Here is a 21,422-nt window from a genome sequence, read left to right on the forward strand (position 1 = left end):
CAGAGTTAGGAAAGCTCAAGGCTGGATGTGTAGATATGCACACTCCCCGAGCACCTGCAGCTTGGTGAGCGCACCCAGAGAACTGCCAGATTCTTCTAGTCAGGGAAGAGGAACAGACAGACTCCTGGGGTCTCTGTGCTGAGATGAGGGGGAGTGGGGATCTGGGGCAGCAAAGGGGACTGAGGAGGGGTGACAGACAGTGTGAGGAGAAGCAGGCAGGCAAATGCCATGGTTCAGCTGTCAAGGCACACTGCTGGGGAGATGGGCGAGATTTGGAGGGGCTGGTGAGGATGAGAACCTACTTGGAGAGAAGAGGGCAGATCAAGAGGGGCAGTGAGTTTGGAAGACTGTCTTTCATTTCTTTCTCCCTCCCCTTCCCCCTCCCCCTCCCTCTTCCCTCCCTCCTGGTCTCTCTCCCGCTACTAAACATCAAGCCTACATTTTGTGAGTCATGGCTAGAGCACAGCAGGCTAGACCCAAGAACTTACATGCCTGAAACTCTTTTGGCTGACGGTTGGTTTTGATTTTTTTTTTTTTGAGATAGTCGCCGTCTAACTCAGGAAGGCGTGGAACTCGCTATGTAGCCCAGGCTGGCCCGGAACTTGGAGTGACCCTCTGCCTCAGCATTCTAAGTGCTGGGATTAAAGGTGGGCACCACCATGCTTCGATTAGACCTGAATGCTCATATAATCCTTACTTTTTGAGTCAGGGTCTCTCTATGTAGCCCTGGTTGGCTTTGAACTCACAGAGACCAGCCTGTCCTTAACTCCTGAGTGCTGGGATTAGAGGGGTGTGCCGCTATGCCTGGCTTGAAATGTTTGCCCTTTGACCAGCCTCTCTCCAGGTGCTCCCTACTTCCGGCAACCACACGCTACTTCCTGATTGCACGCCTTAGACTATTCTGTTACTATCCCATGGACTCTGATGTATAAATGAGGTTGCATAGACTGGTCTTTCTGTGTTGCCTTATTTCACTTCACACAGTGTCTTCTGGGTTCATACAGCTTTGTGGCAAGAAAACAAATGGACCTTTCCAAAGAGAAGACAAATGGCTAACAGGAACCTGGAAAGGTCCTTAGCATTATTAAACACCGGGGACATGAGAGTTCATGCCACAGTGACCACGACACATGCCCGTAATCCCAGCACTTAGGCGCCGAGGTAAGACGATCAGAAGTTAAATGTCATTCGTAGTTATATAGTGAGTTTAAGACCAGCCTGGGTTACTTGAGACCTTGTCTCAAACAAAACAAATCGCAAGGGCCTGTCCTGTGGCACCTCTTGTGGTGGCTGTTGTCAAAGTGTCAAAAGATAATCAGCCCGGTGGAGACAAATTTGAAGCCTCCTGTGCCATCACTGGAAATGTAAGACGCATAGCCACTGTGGAAAACAGTCTGGAGTTCTTCAAAGAAAATTAAAAATAGAATTACCATATGATCCAGCAATCTCGTTTCTGGGAACGTATCCAAACGTATTAAAATCAGGATCTTGAAGAAGATATTTACACTGCAGTAAGCCACAGTGGCCAAGACACAGAAAACCCATGCACCCGATTGTATACCTGTCACCCAGCACTTGGGAAGTAGAGACCGAGAGTCACAAGTTCAAGGTCATCATCCAATAAATGGATAGTTTGATTCCAAAGCTAACGTAAGACCCTGTCTCAAAAACAAACAAATGAAACCCCCAAACTCCTTGACATGGGATGTCCTTCTGTGCTCTGTGCGTGACGAATATTTGTTGCTGCGAATATGCGTTGCTATCATTGGCTGATGAATATTTGTTGCTGTGAATATGCGTTGCTATCATTGGCTGATGAATATTTGTTGCTGCGAATATGCGTTGCTATCATTGGCTGATGAATGAAGCTGCTTTGGCCTATGACAGGGCAGAATATAGCTAGGCAGGAAATCCAGGCAGGATACAGGGAGGGAGAAGGTGGGGTTGAGAGAAATCGCCAGCCAGTGCCGAGGAAGCCAGACATGCAGAAAATGAGGAAACAGGCCACGAACAGTGCAGAGAGGCACAGATAAGAAATACGAGTTAATTTAAATGTAAGCGCTAGCTAGTAAATAGCCTGAGCCATCAGCCAAACAATTATGATGACTTTATAAGTGACTGCAGGACTGGCGAGTGGGACAGAGAAACGTCTGGCTACAACCCCTCCTAAATATTTGTCAGTGGGTGAGTGGACAAATGTGTGTGCACGTGCGCACATGCAACACACACACACACACACACACACACACACACGTGCGCGCGCTAGAATATTATTTCCGCTTTAAAAGGAGGGAAATCCTGCCACATGCGGCGAGAGAAACCCACTTCATCCTCTTATGAGTTTCACGCTGTCTCTAGACCGCTAAGAACACCTAATTTGAGGTCAAGGCCATCACAACACGCCGTCTAGAGAATATCGACAGGGAAAATGTCTCCGCGTTCAGTTCAGTCCCAACATTTTCCTCCAGTGTCTGTGCTCCTCGGCAGGTTGGCTCCACAGACACAGAAGAGCCTGTGGGGAATAGACGCCTTGACAACGGCTCTTTCCTATGCCCCCTTCCCCCCCCCCGCCCTTTCTCCCTCACTTTATTCCCAGCAGAGCGCTGGGACGGGAAGCTGAAGGAATCAGGTGGGGCTTTACTGTCTCCTATCACTGTGACACCACAGTTGTTTCTCCCATCATTCATCCCCCCCCCCCCAGGGAAGGCGATGCTGTGGATGGAACCCTCTCGCATGACAGGCAGTTGCTCTAACCACTCACTCGCGTTCTCAGCCCGTTTTGTTTACTTATTGATAGTCTCATGCAGCCTGGCATAGCCTTGAACCAGCTATATGGTTGAGAAGGACTTTGAACTCTCTCTCTCTTATTTTTTAAATAATTTATTTTGTTTTTATGTGCTTCGGTGTTTTGCTTGCATACATGTCGGTGGGCCCTGATGACACAGCACTGATTAGCTGTCACTGAGGACACGACAATTCCATCCCTGCGGTTCAGACTCAGGCATGACGTGTATTTTCTGGAAACTGCAGACATCTTCTGTGTTCTATATGGTACCCGGGCACCCACACATTTCCTGGATCTGTATGTTAATTCACAACTTCTAAACCTCAACAGTCTAGTGACTGCACACTGTGGCTGCCTCCACCTGGAGGCGTATGCTATGGGTGCAATGCTTGGTTTTTCCAGCTGGCACTCCTGGGCAAAGCCTTGAGGGGGTATTACCCATCTTCAGAGCTTCCTTGGCTTGGTGCCTCCCTCCCCTTCTTCTCCTCCTCTTCCTCCATCCTGAATGGAAAACTTCCTATACTGGATTTTGCCTTACACCAGGGCGGCCTGTCTCCACAGGCTGTGTGACTGAGAAAGTGCTTCACCCTGGTGGACAGTCCTTGTCACCCGTGCAATGACAGGATAGGCCAGGAAAACCATTGGGTCCTGTGGTTTGCATACGCTGTGCCACAAGGCTATTACATGGGGGTCAGTTTTCTGAATATCAGGAACCAGTCTCTTCTAAGGCTATTGCATGGGGTCAGTTTTTTTCTGAATATCAGGAATCAGTCTCTTCTAAGGCTATTGCATGGGGTCAGTTTTCTGAATATCAGGATTCAGTCTCTTCCGGATGCTTCCATCACAGCCGAGGGTTGCATGCTCCAGTGAGGGAGTTCGGTTAGCTCTTTATTCTTCTACACTCTGGCTCCTCCCTGGCCCTGCCCATGTGTTCCATACATCACCTCTTCCAGGGGATAGGCTGTGTTTTCTGTTTCCTGACAAGCTTGAGTTGGGCACCTGGATTTTATATCTATCTATCTATCTGCCTATATATTTTGTGACAGGGTTTTTCTGTGTAGCCCTAGCTGTCCTGGAACTAGCTCTTGTAGACCAGGCTGGTCTCAAACTCACAGAGATCCGCCTGCCTCTGCCTCCTGAGTGCTGGGATTAAAGGCGTGCGCCACCACCGCCCGGCTAGGCACTGGATTCTAACACCTGCTAGTTTGTGAACTCTCCAGACTACATCAGTTGGGTCAGTTTCCTCAGCCGTATAAAACGGGCCCACAATGTAGCAGCTTCCTAGGTCTTTAGCAAGCTGCGAGAGTTCAGAGGGTTCTACAAATACGACCCCACCATAACACAGCATCCCGAATCAGAGATGCCCTTCAAACAGATCTTCAAATATTGCCAGCGGTGCTTTGCAAATTGATCATTAAATCAATATCAGGGCCTAGGAATCGCAGATTTATTTTATTTTATTTTTTGAGACAGAGTCTCATGTAGCTGAGGCTGGTCTCAAACCTGCTAAAAAGTCCAGGTTGACCTTGAACTCCAGTCCTACTGCCTCTACCTCCCGAGTGCTGGGGTCACACAAACCACCACATTTGGTTTACACAGCGCTGTGGGTTCAACCTGGGGCTTTGTGCATTCCAATAAATCACTCTACCGACCAAGCTACATCCCCAGCCCCTACTCCTCAGAAATCTTAAGTGGCTACGGGGCTGGAGGTGGTGTCTTAGAGAAGAATAAGCCGGGGTGTGGTTTGAGTTCCTTGGACCAAGCTCAGCCTGCTTCAGACTGTAAATATTCTACAATGCCACAGTGTTTGTTTCTGTCAGCCGTGCAGACAGCCACAGTCACAGGTGTGCGGCGGAGCCTGAGGGCAAACACCTGGCTGTGATCAGGAAGGGCGGGGGACATCATCCCACCCACTCAGCCCTCCCTGTCCCTTTGTCCCTCCGAACCCACTCCTCTCCCAGATCTCCCATACCTTGTATCCCTGTATGTCTCCATTCTGGTTCTCCAGAGGCGGTGGCTCCCAGGTCACATCTAGCTGCGTGGCTGTGGCACTGTGGATGGCCACGTTCTGTGGTGCTGCCGTGGGTACTGGAGGGCACCAAGGTGGGTGAGTGAGTATTCAAGGGCGTAAACTACGGACGAGGAGGTGGGCGGGGGCAGCGTAGGGACCCCGGGTGAGTTCCTGGGACTCAGGAGGGCACACTCACCCGCCTCTCCGACAAAGACCTCTTGTGGTGGGCTCAAGGGCCCCTCCCCCACGGCATTGTACACACTCATCCGGATCTCATAACGCTTGTGCTTGCTCAGATCTGTGGGCGAGAATGGGGGTGGGGTGGGGTCAGGAACACAGAGATCACAGAGCCTGGGGAAGAGTCCCCCGTGGAGGCTGGAGCCACTGGGGAGGAAGGAGGCATGTCTGTAGGGGAGAGCCCACGAAACTATCTGCCCAAAAGGATGGGGATATATGAAGATTAGCACAGGTGGGCTATTTAAGGAAAATTATTCTCTCACTCCCTATGGAAGCCTGCCACGCTTCTGACACCCCCCCCCCCGCCCCCAGCTTGTGTGTAAGTTCTTTCTCTGGCAAATAAATATATTATATTCCATACTGCATTGAGCTCCCTTGTCAGCTGGTACCAGGAGTGGCCGGAAGCCCACTTGTCACATGTCTACCATCCCAGTGCCCCAGGTGACAATGGGGAGGAGACAGGTGAGAGGCAATGCCTGGATGCTTGGGCTGTGCCTGCCAACAGAATTTGTGACATAAAACAGCCTCCTGCTCTAGGGTCATGAAGACAATTGCATCTCCAAGTGGATCGTGCTGAGACTGGAGGGGTTAGTATTAGCAGTCCTGGCCACCCTGGACCGGAGGCTCAAACCTTCCTTGCCTGAACTCCTCCCACTATGGCAGATGTAAACCGTTTCAGCCATGTCCCTGCTGTGTCCCCATACAGCAGCTCTTTTTTTCCTACCTTTCGGGGGGCCAGGGATGGAGTCCAGGGTCTCTTTAAGGCTGAGCACAAGCTTTACCACTGTGTAGTCCACCCTCCCACCCCCGCCCCCACTGACTCAGTCCTAGAGGGGAAGTGCTTATGGAATGCGAATCCTGGGTCAAGAAATCTCATGTATTAGTCAAGATCGAGGTGGGGGGGGGCCTGGGGAATAGAAGCTGCTACAGGAAAATGGGCTCTGTTGTCTTGGATGGGAGATATGATCCCTTTTCCTGGTATGCCCTGCAGTCCTCTGAAGCAGACTGACCCTGTCTCCCTCCCACCCAGGGGGGTGGTTCTGTCATGGAATAGGCTATGCTGAGGAGAGAAGGGAAGTCTAGACTCTGAGGTTGGTTTTTCCTGATAAGACTCTGTGTGTGTGTGTGTGTGTGTGTGTGTGTGTGTGTGTGTGTGTGTGTGTGCGTGCAGCCTGCTGAGGCTTCAGAAAGAGAGAGGGGGCAGAGGTGAGCCACACAACTCCAGGAGCCTGAGACAGGGCTAGAGAGGCAGTGAGGGCCAACGTGCATCACATGGGCCAAGTCAGGCGATGGTAATAGACACCCACCTACTTGTCCCGTAGGACGCTTTATCCTGCAGTTGACATACTGCCCTCTCATCCGCCCAAGTCTGTATTTTACTACTCAGCACCTACAGGGCATGCTTGGAGGAGTCTCTTCTAAAAGCCTTCTTCCTCACGTGTCCTCAAGGGGTGTGTGCTGTATAGGTGGGCCCAGTATTCAAGCACACTGGGTAGGCATGGGTGTGCTGGCTAGCTTTTTTTTTTTTTGTCGTCACCTTGACACAGCTAGACTCATCTGGGAAGAGGGAACCTCATTTGAGAAAACGCCTCCATCAGATTGGCCTGTAGGTAAGTCTGTGGGGGCATCTTCCTGATTAAAGACTAATGTGGGAGGGACCACTACTGTGGGTGGTGCCACCCCTGGGCTAGTGGTCCTGGGTTCTATAAGAAAGCTGGCCGAGAAAGCTATGGTGAGCAAGCCAGTAAGCAACATTCCTCAACATGCCTTGAGTTCCTACATGGCTTCCCTTTGTAGGAGTGAACCCCACAAAGCTATCTGCCCAACAGGGCAGGGTCAAGGTAGAGATAAAAGGAAGTGAAAGGAAAAGGGGCTTCCCTTTTTCTCCTGGAAGCCAGCCACGTTTCTAACTCCTGGTCTGTGTGACTCTTTCTCTCTCTCTCTCTGGTAAATAAATATATTGTTTTCCCTATATAGCATCGAATATCGTTATATCCCTTAGTGATGGACGGACTATGATTGGGATCTATAAGTCAAACAAACTCTTTTTGCTTTTTGTCATAGTCTTTATCACAGTAACAAAAAGTAAACCAGGACAGCAGATACCTGGTTCACCTGGGTCCAGGTGTTCTTGAGAATCCCCTCCCCAGCCCATCCCAGGAGGCCTGGGCCACGGCGAATCACCATGCAAGGGGACTTACTGTCTAGCTCGTACTGCGTGAGGCTGGGCCGGGTCAGGTTCCGCATGGAGTACAAGGCTAGGGGGTAGGAGGTGAGAGGCCAGGGAGACAGCAGACAGAGGTTAGTATACACAGGCGTCCCCCCACTGGGAACCAACCAGGCCTGGGATGGGATGACAAGGTTGGAGATAGAGTGGGTAGGAGGATGGCTTCCAATTCCTGGTGCTGAGTCAGGGGCCGAGATGGGAACTTGGGGAGAGGGCAGATCCTAAAACATTGCTGTCCCTATCTTGGTGTACATTGACCATGGGGAGCCTCTTGGAGCCTAGGGACCCTGGGAACAGTTCTGGGGGACCCTCTCGTCCCACGGGTTCCCCGGTTTCACTGTGGAGCTCTCGGCAAAGCAGGGTGAAATATCGGCATCGTCAATTTCCTCATATGAACCAGAAACAATTTTATTGTCAAGAAATATGAGTGAATTAGACGCAGGCCATATAAAATCACCGCCATAAGCAGACATCGGCCAGAATAAATAAATGAAGATAAGGGAATAACATGAGACGTTAGCGTGGGCATTTCTGCGGGCTTCCTTTAATATGCTCTCACTCCATGTTCAGTGGTTTTGTTGTCTGTGAACATCCCCGGGAGCTGAGGCTTCACAAGCCTGGGGGACAGGGGTGCAGCACCACAGCCCACAGGGACCTGGGCTGTCTCCCCCAAAGCTCACTTCCCTTTTGGTGAACAGTGTTGCCCTCCTCCTCCTCCTCCTCCTCCTCCTCCTCTACACACACTCCTCTTTCCTGCCTGCTCCCTTCTCCTCTCCTTGAACAGACGTGGAGCCCCACGGAATTCACGCGGCACACCTAGCCTGCCTCCTTGGCTCAGCCTCATGTTCTTTTGTAAGTTAACGCAACAGCCTCCTTGCCTCAGTTTCTCCCACACCTCCTATAGCCAAGGCCATCACCTCTATGTCCCTGTGTACCCTACAGACCCAGTGTCCACTCACACCCTTCTCTTGCTCATGGCTTTCCCGTTCTTGACGGCTGGCTTCTTTGACCCTAGGGCTGGGTGTGTCGATTTCCTGGGGAGTAGGATGGGGTCTTGAATGCTGTCCTTGGTGGGGGGTTTAGATGTCGAGGCTGATGATTTTTCTAAACTGGTGGCTCCTCCCTCCCTTTGGAACTCTTCTGGAACAGTCTCCCAAGCTCATGGCCCTTGACGGTATGTCAGGGTTTACATATTGAATGCCTGACTGTTCCTTCCTCAGACTGATCCAGGAGGTCAGGGGCCCTGTCTGCATAACCACTGGTGTGTGCCCAGAGGGTCTTGGAGTATGTAGAAGGCACTCAATGAATGCTCAGCCAGTGAGTGAATGGGACGAGGAGAGAGAGGTGGGGTTGCAGGTTAGTGGACTCAAGGGAGCATCAGAGCAGGGAGATGGCCACGCCTCCCCAGCCCCTCCCCAGGACCCTGTGATGGCTACTTACAGGTGAGCTCAGCCCACTTGGCCCCGGGGTTGTTGATGCCTCGAAGAGTGAAGCCCCTCAGTCCTTCATAGAGCAGCTCCCGGTACCGGATTCGAAAGCCCAAGAGGATGCCGTTGATCTTGTCCTCAGCTGGAGGCTACGGACGGGCACGAGGGTCAAACATGGGGAGCTCCCTTGACTCCTGCTTATCTTACTCCCCCCCTCACCCGCCACACCTCCTGCAGAGGCAGAGCAGGGACTCTGTCTCAACCAGAAAAAAAAATTGGGATGGTTTGGAGTATTTCCAAAGAGGTTGTCACATTCCCTCTGAGGTGGGGAAGGGCAGGAGTCACCATGCAACCCCCTCTCCCCCCTTAGCAGAGCAGGAAACACACTCAGAGACATTAAGGTACTGGCCCATGGCCACACAGCAGCAGCAAGACCTGAAAACACAGCTCTGCAGTGGCCAGCCATTGCTGGTCCAGGAACTCTGTGACTCTACTTCTGGCCTCCCTGGGGCTGCCGCTCTCTGATGATCACCCGGCCAGCACTTCCTGGTTTGCCATGAGCTGAGCCCCCTGCCTACGCTAGGACTACGGCCTACTACGGCATGTGCAGGGATGGGCACGCCGGGTGCGTATGGCCTCTCTTTCCTGCTTTGCTTTCCGCTCCCTTCCTCGGCTGAGCTGGAGAGCAGGCTCTTTGCCAAGTGGAAACTATTTTCTTTATGATACCTCCTTAAAGAAATCTGTTGAAGTGGCTCAGCCTTTTTATTAGCCCCTTAATTGCTTCCCTGGCTGCCATGGGCATCGCCTGGCCCTTTTGCCAGGGTATCCCATCTGCTCCTGCTTCCTCGGGCTCCTGTGTGGCTGCCAGGTCATTTCCACTTAGGGCTGTCCCCTCTGGGATCCCAGGCTTCAGCAGCTGCACAACGATTGCTGCTGGGGCCAGTTCCTCAGATCCCAAGAAGCAGGGACAGGAGCTAGCCTTTCTCGGGGGGGGGGGGGGGGGGGGGCTCTGTGGGTGCCTGCTGAGTCCAAGGCTAGACTTCAGAGAAGGCATGGGCCGCCTGATTGGTGAGGCTGCCTCGGGCCCTGTAGAATCAACAGTGCTGCTTTAGGACAGAGGCAAAGGCATCTCTGGTGGGGGCTGGGGGGGTTTCAGTCTCAGTCAAGAGTCCTGTCCGGAGTCCTTGGAAATGAACCCACCCTGTTCACCTAGCCATACCTGCCATCGGATTAGCACGGAGGTGGTGGTGTGGGGTATCACTGACAGGATGGTGGGTGCCTCGTCTGGGGCTGTGGAGAGAGGCAGAGGAGTAGACTCTGTGAGCTGGGGTGTCAGCACCCCCTGGGGACACACGGGGGGCCAGATCCTGCTGACACTGGATGGCTAGGTAGGTCCTGCTTAAGTTACCCCGGACACCCACCACCCCAATTTCCTCAGAGCAAACAGCCAGGGTGTAACCAAGGCCTTGAAGCCCCTCACCCCTCAAAACCATAGGACTTAGGTTGCTGTTAGGTATGGGGTTGGGTGGGTATCTACTTCCACTTCCTGTCAGCTGGGGGAACATCAGAGAAGAAGTGAACTTAAATTCCAGGCTGGGTTCAGGACCCCGAGTCCTGGGTAAAATCCCCTTTGTCCCAAACCTTTAGGCCTAGTGAGCCCTCCCTCATCCTCAGAGGCCCCTCCCACGGAAGAACACTCCACGCTCAGGAAGCAACCAGGGTTAAGAGCAAGGTGCCCAGGCAGGGAGGTGTCACTGACCGGCCTGCAAGGTGGTCAGCGACTCTGACTCCTCACTGAACTCGCTGTCCCCGATGTCATTGGTCGCTTTCACTCTGAACTTGTAGGATGTGAAGGGCTTGAGTCTGCGGCGGGAAATGGGAGCCAAAGCCAAGATGTCAACTGTGATTTGAGCATGAATGATGGTGCTCACTGGCTCTGGAGTTAAAGACTTGTTCCCAAACTGGTGTGATTATTTCGAGAAGGGGAAACATGAAGGCTCGGGAAGGGGCCTCATCGGGACAGGCCCAGTGACAGGGTGAGTCCCCGGGCCAGGCCTCACACCATCCCTGCTTAGGCCACACATCTCCAGGCTCAAGCTTATCCATGCTTTGGTGGCCATGAAAACATTAACAGCCATGCAGTGGTGACGCATGCCCTTAATCCCAGCACTCGGGAAGCAGAGGCAGGAGGATCTCTGTGAGTTCCAGGACAGCCTGGTCTACAGAGAGAGTTCCGGGACAGCCAGGGCTACACAGAGAAACCCCATGTTGAGAAAACAAAAATCAAACACATTCACACCTCCCTCTCCACACAATTAAATGCCTGATCCCCTGCAAGCTACGGTGCCTTTCCTAAAATTAGGATTTTTTTTTTTGGTGGTGGGGGAGGTGGAGTTCCCCAGAGACAAGATGAATTATTGTCTCTGTGAGCCTCATTTTCTTCCCAATACACATCCTTCTTCTTGATCTACAGGGCTCCGGGAGGGGGGAGGAAAGACTTGCTCACGTCCCAGGTCACGTTGACTGGAATATAAAAAAATTACAACCTCCGGGGACTAGATTGAGGCTCGAGTTCTGGAGAGGAGCTTCGTACCCTATTAGAGATGGGAGGAGGACGGGCCGTCGGGAGAATCGCTAACGAAGGACAGCAAGCGCTTAGCTCAGGGAGCCGGCAGGCTCCACAGATAATTAAGAGGTAGCCTTAATGGGCTTCCCAAGGAGGAGAAGAGAGCTGGAATGGATGAGCGTGCCGGGTGGGGTGAGCTGAGGCAGGCTAGGGTGGCCAGCTGAAGGTGCTCCCGGAACCCCGCCCCCCACCCCGCCCCGCCCCCGCCCCGCCCCCACCCCTGTCCCCGCAAGGGTCACTGTCTCCAGCAGAGAAGGGAACAGAGAAGCGGGTGCGGACCCCACCTTACCTGTCCACGGTGAAGGCCGAGGCGTTGTGGCTCACAGAGGCCGAGTGCAGTGCCCACCGGCCGCTGGGCAGTTCGCGCGTCTGGATGGTGTAGTAGCGCACCGGGGAGAGCCCGTCGCTGCCTGGCTCCCAGGACAGCAGCACACTGCGAGCTCTCACGAATTCCTGCTGCGCCACAGGCTTGCTAGGGGGCTGCGGGCGGTCTGGGGGGGCAGGGCAGGGAACAGCAGAGACAGTGTGGCCTGAGCAGGGCGGTGGTGCGGCAGCTGTCCTTTCTCAAGGGCAGGGAGGAGGTACCCAGAGCTTGGGACCCACAACTCCTCTCTATCGCACTTCCACGTTTGTGAAGCTTGGGTGGTTTCTGGCGGCAGCCAACACATGAGTCTTCAGGTGAGACCTTCCCTCAGCTTCCAGAGCCCTTGGTGCCTGGAGAGTCACGCCTCTCATGACAGCTCGGGATGGAGGAGTAGATACATTTGCCGTCCCCCCCCTCACCCACAGAGACGGGACCTGCCTGACTGAGTGGGTGAGCCATGCTTCCCTGTGGGAATTCATTCCCATCATCCCCTTGCTCACTTCCCCCTTTACTTAACTACTTTCCTACCCCGGATGGCAGGTTTCCAAGCCTCAGGGTCCTTGGCCTTGATGCTTCTTTGTGGTGGGACTCCTTGTGACTGGGGGATACTTTGCAGAGCCCCTCCCCTCAACCTACTCAAGGCCAGGAGCATCTTCCTCAACTAGGGCAACCCAGAGGGATACAGATGTTGCCCCACATCCTTTAAGGAGCTCTTGGAGGAAATCCACTGCCTTGCTGTTTCTTCATGGGAACATTTCCTAACAGTTCAGGCTTGCATAGGGCACCCACTCTCAGTCAAGGTGCCTGCTCAGGGCAGTAAGGTAGTAACAGAGTAGACTCCAGGTTCTAGCCCAGCTGGACAAGGACAGGGATGTGAAGGGGACTAAGAGGGGGTGGAGAATGGCCATCAACCATCTCTTTGGTATTATTTATTCTTTATTTATTTTGATAGTGTCTCATGGATCCTAGGCTGGTCTCAAACTTGCTATGTAGTTGAAGATGATCTTGAACTCCTGATCTTCCTGCTTGGACCCCCCAAGGCATGCATCACCACATCTGGTTTAAGCACCGCTGGGATTTGAACCCAGGGCTTCATGCATGCCAGGCAAAGCACTCTATCAGTTGAGTTACACCTCAACCTCCACCTGTCCTTTAGAAACCCAGAGCAGAGTAGGATCCTGGGGAATCCCAGTTCAGCTTTGTAAGATGGCATGAGCCTTCACTGACCTTGACTCCAACATTGGAGCCCATGCTCTACTGTTGGAACTAAAGCAACATGGTTCCTCACTGTTTATGCCAGGCACCCACTAGGAGGGATGCTAACCCTCTGGGTGGGCTACAGAGTCCTTCCTCAGCTCCCCAGCCGTCCCCAGCCCCACGGGCAGTCACCTCTCTTTTCTGTGGTCACCACCAAGGCTTCAGCAGCCTCTCCCCAGCCCTTGCGGGTCTGGGCTGTGATTCGGAACAGGTAGACAGACTCTGGCTTGAGGCCGGTGGCCATGTACTGGCGGGCACTGGGTGCCAGGACCTCCACGGTGGCGGTGTTGGCGGTAGTGGCATTGAGGCGGTGTGTGATCTGGTAGGCTGCGGGGAAGACAGGAAAAGGGCAATGATGGCGGAGCAGAGCAAGCAGCCCGGGTGCCCCGTGAGAGGACCCGTCCCCACGCGGGCACAGCGGCACACGCAGTCAGGCCTCCCCCACTCTGTTTTGGCTGTGTGGCACAGTTCTGGTCACCCTTACACCTTCAGCTGCTGTTGAGGGATGCGGACTGCCGTGGGGATAAGAAGTTCAATGCGAGTGTCTCAGACCCCTTCATGGGTCCACACGAGGGTGGAAGAGGCCCAGTCACCTGTTAGCTAGTGGCAGCTCTGAAGCCACAGCACCGCGCTTTCTAGTCTAAAGGGCTTGACCCCCTCCATCATTTTGTCTTCTCACATGTGGCATTCCTCGAGGGCTAGTGTTGCACAATCCCATAAGCGACGCACAGCTACGCTAAGTCACCTTTGGTGTGCACATTCACCAGTTTATTTAATTTACTAAAAAAAAAATTCAAAAATATTTTATTTCTACGAACGTTTTGCCTCTGTGCACACATGTGTGCCTGGCTCCCAGGGGGGTCAGAAGAAGGCATCAGATCCCTTGGAACTGGAGTTAGAGATGGTTGTGGGAATCATACCCAGGTCCTCTGCAAGAGCAGCCAGTGCTTTTAACCAGTGACTCATCTCTCTAGGCTCAGTTTATTTCATTTAAAATATTAGTACTACTACTACTACTACTACTACTACTACTACTACTACTATTATCTAGGCATGTGTTCCTAGACAGCTAGGCTATCTAGGCTGACCTAGAACTCCTCAAGACTCTGTGTGTGTGTGTGTGTGTGTGTGTGTGTGTGTGTGTGTGTGTGTGTGTATGCATGTTGAGGGAATCTTGCCTGGCCAAAGTTTACTAGATGGAAAGCTGGCAAGGGACCGGCCAGAGGCCCTGGGAAGGATAAAGAAAATGTACAGTTCTTAAGATAGCTGACCCTTGACCTTGCTCTCCTGCAGATACAGTGATGGGCTCAGAGTACTATCAGGAGAAACAAGACTGATGGCCAGTCTTACTTGACAAGTCTTCCCCTGGAGGCAGGCGGCTGGGAATAACTGAGGGATTACTTTGATTATGTTAACTGACTCGGGAAGACATATCTGGATTGTAGACATGACCATTCAACGGTTGGGGAAGGGCCAGCTGCGCGTGAGCTGAGCACACACTGGTTCACTGCCCAGCTCTTGACTGTGATGGGATGTGACGAGCTCCTTGAGCTCCCGATGCTGTGGACTTCTCTGCCAATGGTGGACTCTAACTTGGGAACTGCCAGTCAAATGGGTCCTCTCTCCCTTAAATTGCTTTTGCCGGGGTATTTTATCACAGCAACAGGAAAAGAGATGATGATGATGAAGGCCAAGATATTATCAGCATCACCACCATCACCATCATCATCACCATTGCCACCCCCACCATCACCGTGATCACCACCACCATTATCACCATCACCATCATCAGCACCAGCATGATCATTACCATCAGCATCAGCACCAGCACCAGCACTACCACCACCGCTTTGAGAGAGGGTCCTGCTCTGCATATCTCGCTGGGCTAGAACTTGCTATATTGACCAATCTGGATTCAAATTTGCAGCTCACCCCTTGCCTTTCCCTCTTGTGAGCTGGCATTACACGATGTGTATCTTTTTTTTTTTTTTTGAGACAGTGTGGTGGTATGAGTGAGACATGTCTCCCGTAAGCTCAGGTATTGATCCCCAGGTGGTGGCACTGTTTGGGGATGTTTAGGACGCGAGGCCTTGGAGAAAGTACGTCGCTGGGGTGGGCTTGGAGGTTGCATAGCTCACTCTACTTCCAGGCCCCTCCCTCTGCTTTGTGCTTTCTGTTAAAGATGTGATCGCTTGGCTTGCTGCTTTTGTCACTATGCCTGCCACTCACTCACTGCCACGCCCCCCCATGATGGACTCTTACCCCTCTGGGACTGTAAGCCCAAATAAACAAGGCTAGCCTCGAGTTTGTTAGCATTCCAGGACGGCCTCGAACCCCCCATCCTCTTGCCTCTGCCTCTTGAGTGCTGGTGTTGCAGGTGTGGACACCATGATGGCTTGTCACACCCTATTCCTCGGGAGCTGAGGACGCTTCTCGGGCCTGTCCTATCTCTGCTTCCTTTGCCCTTCCTAGGAAGGGCACAGGAAATGGCACAGACTTACCCAAGATGATACCATTGGGGGCTGCGGGGGGCTGCCAGATGAGCCGCACAGACGTGGTTCTCACCTCTGGAAACAGGATGCCCATGGGTGGACCTGGGACTGGAGGAGACAGAAGGGAGAAAGTTGAGGCTACAGTTCCATCCCAAACCCAGTCCAGGACCAGCTGGGCACGAGGGAGGGGGAATCCATTAGCTCAGTGAGGGAGGGGGAATCCCTTGGCTCAGTGAGTTCGAATATAGTATACCTCTGAGCAAATGGTCGCAAAATAGTATTTATCCGCAAAGCCAGGGCCATCTTATAGGACCTAGAAGATGAGATGAGGTGTGTGTACCCCTCAGACACGCTTTCACTATTTGGCAGAGGGGCCAAGACTCTGGCTTCCTTGGGCTCCCTGTGTCCATGCATGGGCTCTCAGAATGGGCATGGTGTTCTTGGTTTTTCTAGGTTGTGTTTGCTTTTAAGTCTGTACTGGGATGGTCCCAGGGCCTTGGTCAGGGCTTCACCCATTCACCCAGGGCCTTGCAGACCCCAGACTGCTCTGTGCTTTGGGAGGCCCCGCTGTGGCGTCTTCCATCTCCCGAGGAAGCTGTGACAGGTGGGAAAGTGCTCATCTTGAGCCTGTGGGAATCCTCTCTCCACACCTGGCTCTGGGATCCTGGCGTACCCCCAGACTCTGGGTGAGCTTGTCCCCCAGATCTATCTCCCATGGCCCCGGGGATGGCCAAGGGAAAGCTGTTTGGAGGTTGTGGCTGGAGGCCGAGAATGAGGACGGGGTGAGCTGAGGACAGTGAGAAGGACCTAGTGACAGGTCTTCCCGTGACACTCCATTCCAGCCCAGGACGTCAAGGGGATGAGACGTGCAAACTCAAACTTGGCCTTCTAGGTCATTATGTGGGTATATTTGTCAAGGCAGGAGGATAGAACATATTTAATTTAACAGCTCATTAGCTTGATTTATAGTTAGAATATACAGACATAAGGTACTGGGACTTCCTTCTGCACTTGTCTAGGCCTTGCAAATGCTTGTGGTGGGCAGGCCATTTTGCTGTGTGTAGGAGAATGGAGGGGTAGAGGCCTCCATCAGCTTGAGACTGGGCAATTCTGCAGTATATGGAGCTCTGTTGGTGTTGCTCTTTGCAAACAGGAAGGAGGCTCATGCCCAGGAATTAAGGCTTTCTCAGATTTTGCTCAAAGCAAGCTGATCTGCCCCAGGCAAAAACAAAATAAAAACCAACACCAAATCCTTGTACTATCTACTTGTCCTACAGAGGGGCCATAAGAGAGCCAATGGTCCTCACCTGGTCCTCTCCCCCATTTTCCCTTGCTGGCTATGAATAGCAAGCATCCTATTGCAGTGGGTTGGTAGCCTCTGATGACCCTGCCTTGCATAAGGGGAGCCTGAGACTGGGGATCCCCGTGGGGCAGGGTATGAGGGATGGACCCTCTGGGCTCACTGGGATGTAGACTCACCATCATCTAGCGTCCGCTCCAGGATGGGAGGGTGGCTGGGGCTGCCGTCACCGATGCGCGTGAAGGCCAGAACCTGGACCTCATAGAGCACATACTTGCCCAGGCCTGTGAGCTGGGCGCTGCGAGATGAGTTGCCTTCTACCAGCCAGAACCGGGGCTGGGAGTCTGAGTCCTTCTCCTTGTACCTCACCTGCCGTTGCCAACAGAGATGAGGGCCTTAACCCTGGTCTGGCCCTGTCAGCCTCTGCCTGGATCTTTTCCAGGAGTGGATTGGGGATGGGGGTTGGCACACTAGGCTCGTTGGAGGGACTTGGCCCCAAAGGGTCAGTTGCAAAGCTACTGTTGTTGGAAGACTTAAAATATAAGGGGAGGTTCAAGTTATACAGCTAGAAGTCCCTGTAGGCCCATGATTCCTATGATTCTCACCTTTCAAGCCAGGGTTAGGCCATATGGCCACAGTTTGGAAAGGAATTTTAGGAAGTCATAGAAACCTGGCTGGCTCCCTTTGGGCTGAGGGCAATATTTGGGGCTCCCTGCTCAGTCTTCTGAAAGAGGGGAGCAGTCTGAAGAACTATCACTTACTGGATGTCTCCCTACCCCTAAGGAAGATTTCCTGGTTGCTGTGGTGACCAGTAAATGGTAATCTAAGCAGATATCCCAATGCTTCCTCTGTAAGGAAAAGGCCCAGAGGAAGGGAAGACAAGGACAGTACACCTTGGACAGGGGACCCTGGGGAAGATGGTACAACACACCCCCACTGATCCCAAGATCTACCTTGTAGCCCAGCACAAGGCCATTGCGATCTGCCTCCGGGATCTCACTCCAGCGAACCAGCATGCTGTTAGAGGTGGTGGCCAGCGCCGACACATTGGTGGGGCCAGAAGATGGGACTGCGGGAGTGAGGGGAGGAGAGGAGGAATAAGGACCCAAGGATAGCCCTGCAGGGCTGGGGAGTGGGGCAAGATAAGGGGCCACACGGGAAGCCAGCTCCGTGTCACCAGCTCCGTGGGAGAAAAGAGCACCATGCAGACCACAGTTGCAAACGATCCTACGATGGGTTTGGGGATATTGCAGATGTGGCTTCTGGGGTTGGCTTTTCCTCCCTCTCTCTTTTCTGGGGATGTGAGGCGTGAGGCAGGGTCTCATGTACTGGCTTTGAATTCACTATGTTGCCAGGAATGATCTCAAACTTTCAATCCTCCTGCCTCTACCTCCCAAGTGCTGGGACTACTGGTTTCAATTACCATGTCTAGTTTACGCTGGGGAGGCAATCTAGGGTGTGCTAGGTAAGAACTTTACTAATTGAATTATATCCTCAGCCCTGCCTCCCTCATTTTTTCTGCTCAGATTATATTTTTAAAATTTGTTATTATGAAGCCTGGCATTTGTGGCACATGCCTTTAATCCCAGAACTTGGGAGGCAGACGCAGGCAGATCTCTGTGAGTTCGAAGCCAACCTGGTCTACAAAGCGAGTTCCAGGACAGGCTCCAAAGCAATACAGAGAAACCCTGTCTCGAAAAACCCAAAATATTATTTATTATTATTATTATTATTTTGTTGATATTTTGTTGATGGTCTGACAAATAAAGCTTGCCTGAAGATCAGAGTGCAAAGCCAGACACACTAGTTAGCCATAGAGGCCAGGCAGTGGTGGCACACACCTTTAATCCCAGCACTTGGGAGACAGGCAGACAGATTTCTGTTAGTTCAAGACCAACCTGAGCTGCATGAAATTGAATCTGTCTAAAAGATAAACAGAGCTCACACAAAGGTGATCTCAGCACTTGGGGTACCTTTAATCCCAGCACTAGAGAGGAATATAAGGTGGGAGGAGGCAGGAGCTCAGTGCAGTCTGAGATCTGGTGGAGCCAGATTGCAGTCTGAGGATTCATGGAGGCAGGATCACACATTCAGTCTGAGGTAGAGGTAAGAGCTAGTGGCTGGCTGTTTAGCTTCTCTGATCTTTCAGCTCCATCCCCCCCATATCTGACTCTAGATTTCTGTTATTAATCCCAACTAGAATATGCGCGACAATTATTATTTTTATTGTGTGTACCCATGGCAGGTGTGTAGGGTGTGTGTGCATGTCCCCGTGTGCACGTGGAGGACAATCTGTAGAGTTAGTTGATTCTCCTTTCACCTTTGTGTGTATTTTGGGGATCAAACTCAGGCCATCAGGCTTGTCTGACAAGGGACTCTACAGGCTGAGCCATCTTGCTGCCTGCCTTCACCTGCCTTTGAGACAGGGCATCACTACGTAGCTTGGCTGGCCTTGAACGAGGGCATTCAGCCTACCAGACTAACTTTGGATGACCTTGCATTTCCAGCCAGCCCAGTGAAGGAGGGCAGAGCTGGGGTGTCAGGGAGGCCAGAAGATACACCTGTCAGTTAAAAAGTGTCAGGGAAACCACACACACACACACACACACACACACACACACACACACACACACACACACACACACAACCTCACAGGACAGGGAACCACAAATTGGACAAATGAGTGCCGCCTATGGATCAGGCTTCATATTCTAGGAAGGATGACCCCTTTCTAGGCTCCTAGGAGAGACAGGTTTTGTTTCTGGAATGTTCTGCGATCAAATCCTTCTGTTGGGTGTCGGAGTTAAAGTTGGGTGTCGGGCAGTGGGGTGGGCTGGGCTGTTTGGACAGCTGGTACTCCTCTGCTATCCCATGGACTCCCCAGGGGTTGGGGGCTGTGATAGGGAAGGGCAGGAGTGGGGGACCTAGGGGTGTGGCAGGGTGCTCTGTCATGGGTGGAGCTGCTTAAACTTCCTGTAGAAATGGCCGCTCTTGGGGTGCTCCCGGAAGAAGGGCAGTGGTACCTGACTCCCTGGTCCTGCCCACCACGGCCTGGCTCCAGGGCCCGCTCCCGATGGCGTTGAAGGCCTGGACTTGGACGCGGTACTCTGTCCACTCCTCCAGGTCCTCAATGGTGTACTCCCGCTCCACACGGTCTTGTACCATGTGACTCAGTGTCTTGCCGTGGCCATCTGACCGGCTGTACTTGATCTTGTAGCCCACAGACTCAGGGTTGCCATTGTATTCCATTTCTGGGAGGGGCTGGGGTAAAGCAGGGGCAGAGAGATGAGGGGCTAGGAGGGAGAACATTCCGTATTCCCTCTTTCCTACCCACCTGTTGAGCAGCCAGAGCCCCAAAGAGGTGCTGCCCCCAAGTGGGGCTTAAGCTGGTAACCCTGTCACCATGTCCCAGTCCCCGTCTCTCCCCACTGGACTCCCATGAGAAGCAGGGCCTCTGTTCATCATACACACGGCTGACTCATGGTCTTGTCCCGAGGCTGGTCCTTTCCAGAAGGCTAAAAACCTGTCTGCCTAGTGTTCTGAGAAGCAGGGCCCTTGGCTCTGGCTGCCTTCCTGTTTAACCCCCTAACTCAGGCTGTCAACACACGTTTTCTAAATTGCCTGCAACACCTGGTCTCTGCTCATGCTGTCCTTCAGAGCCTGGGGTGAAGGCATCATCACATGGACAGCACACACGTCACTGCCAGGAAGTCCTGCTAGCCTCCGTCTCTCCTGCTGAATTTTATCTTTCTCTTACTGGTTAGGGGTCTCACTAAAGAGAAAAGGCAGGTTCTGTTCCTGGTTCATAGAGCTCAGTGGGAGGGGCCCTGCTTGCGGGCTCAAGGTTGGATGAATCTGGATTGTAGGTGGTAGAGGTGGGCCTTGGGTCTGAAGCCGATGTCAGCCAAGAATCTAGCCCCCACTCCTCTGAAGCTGGTGTGTCTGCAGTCTCCTCCTTCCAGTCTGCCTCCCCAGGGCTCCAGAGACCCACAGTCCTCAGTGTACCACTTTTAACCCTCCTTATCCAATTCCTCCCAGCCCCTCCCTCTCTCCCGCTCACTCTTCTCTTGCCTCCAAGTCCCTCTACAGACACGTACTGACATGAGCTAGAGATCATTAAGACAGAAATGGATGGGCCCAGGAGGCTGAGATGGGCCTGGCTTGTGACTCCCCTGCCAGTACTATTACGAGCCAGGAGGCTGCATGGTACAGCCGCTGACTTCCCATCCCCCTGACATCCCAGTAACCCATTCTCTAACTTTTAGGTTTGGAAACTTTCAGGACAATTAAGGACTAAGTGGTGTTTGTGTGTGTGTGTGTGTGTGTGTGATGTGTGTGAGATCAGCTGGTGGAGGTCACAAGAGGCCATATGTCCCACGTACACACACACAGTGCCCAGGGCTACTGGGCTGCCTGCCACCTGGAGAGGAGCCATAATGAACAACCAGTGTCTGTTGGGGGCTCATGGGGCCAAGTCTCTCTGACAGGCACCAGCTCCCTCTGCCACACTATCCCACTCTGTGAGTGGCAGCATGGCCCCGTGGTGAGTGCTCTCTCTCGGAGGCAAAGGCTGTGTGGTGAGGGGGGCCATGGGTGTCCCGTCAGGCAGGCCCTTTCTTTGCAGGGCTCTGGGTCTCCCAAAGGAGCACAGGGTGCTGGCCGCCACTCTTGCTTTCATTCACGACCCTCAGAATTA

The 21,422-nt window shown here is 52.8% G+C and overlaps 1 protein-coding gene across 1 annotated transcript in view; it reads right to left on the reverse strand.

Annotated features, from left to right (window-relative positions):
* Positions 1–21,422, reverse strand: part of Sdk2 (sidekick cell adhesion molecule 2) — a 270,658-nt gene that overhangs the window by 29,946 nt on the left and 219,290 nt on the right. The window contains exons 25-36 of the mRNA XM_040750019.1: positions 19,750–19,987; positions 17,680–17,795; positions 16,906–17,095; positions 15,436–15,534; positions 13,067–13,261; positions 11,603–11,804; positions 10,447–10,550; positions 9,907–9,977; positions 8,701–8,836; positions 7,235–7,291; positions 4,993–5,094; positions 4,758–4,873 (exon numbers count right to left, since the gene is read on the reverse strand). Of these exons, the coding sequence (XP_040605953.1) occupies positions 4,758–4,873; positions 4,993–5,094; positions 7,235–7,291; positions 8,701–8,836; positions 9,907–9,977; positions 10,447–10,550; positions 11,603–11,804; positions 13,067–13,261; positions 15,436–15,534; positions 16,906–17,095; positions 17,680–17,795; positions 19,750–19,987 (1,626 nt within the window). The remainder of the gene's footprint in view (positions 1–4,757; positions 4,874–4,992; positions 5,095–7,234; positions 7,292–8,700; positions 8,837–9,906; positions 9,978–10,446; positions 10,551–11,602; positions 11,805–13,066; positions 13,262–15,435; positions 15,535–16,905; positions 17,096–17,679; positions 17,796–19,749; positions 19,988–21,422) is intronic.

Source organism: Mesocricetus auratus, unplaced genomic scaffold (genome assembly GCF_017639785.1).
Source record: "Mesocricetus auratus isolate SY011 unplaced genomic scaffold, BCM_Maur_2.0 Super-Scaffold_100007, whole genome shotgun sequence".
In the NCBI taxonomy this organism is placed as follows: Eukaryota; Metazoa; Chordata; class Mammalia; order Rodentia; family Cricetidae; genus Mesocricetus; species Mesocricetus auratus.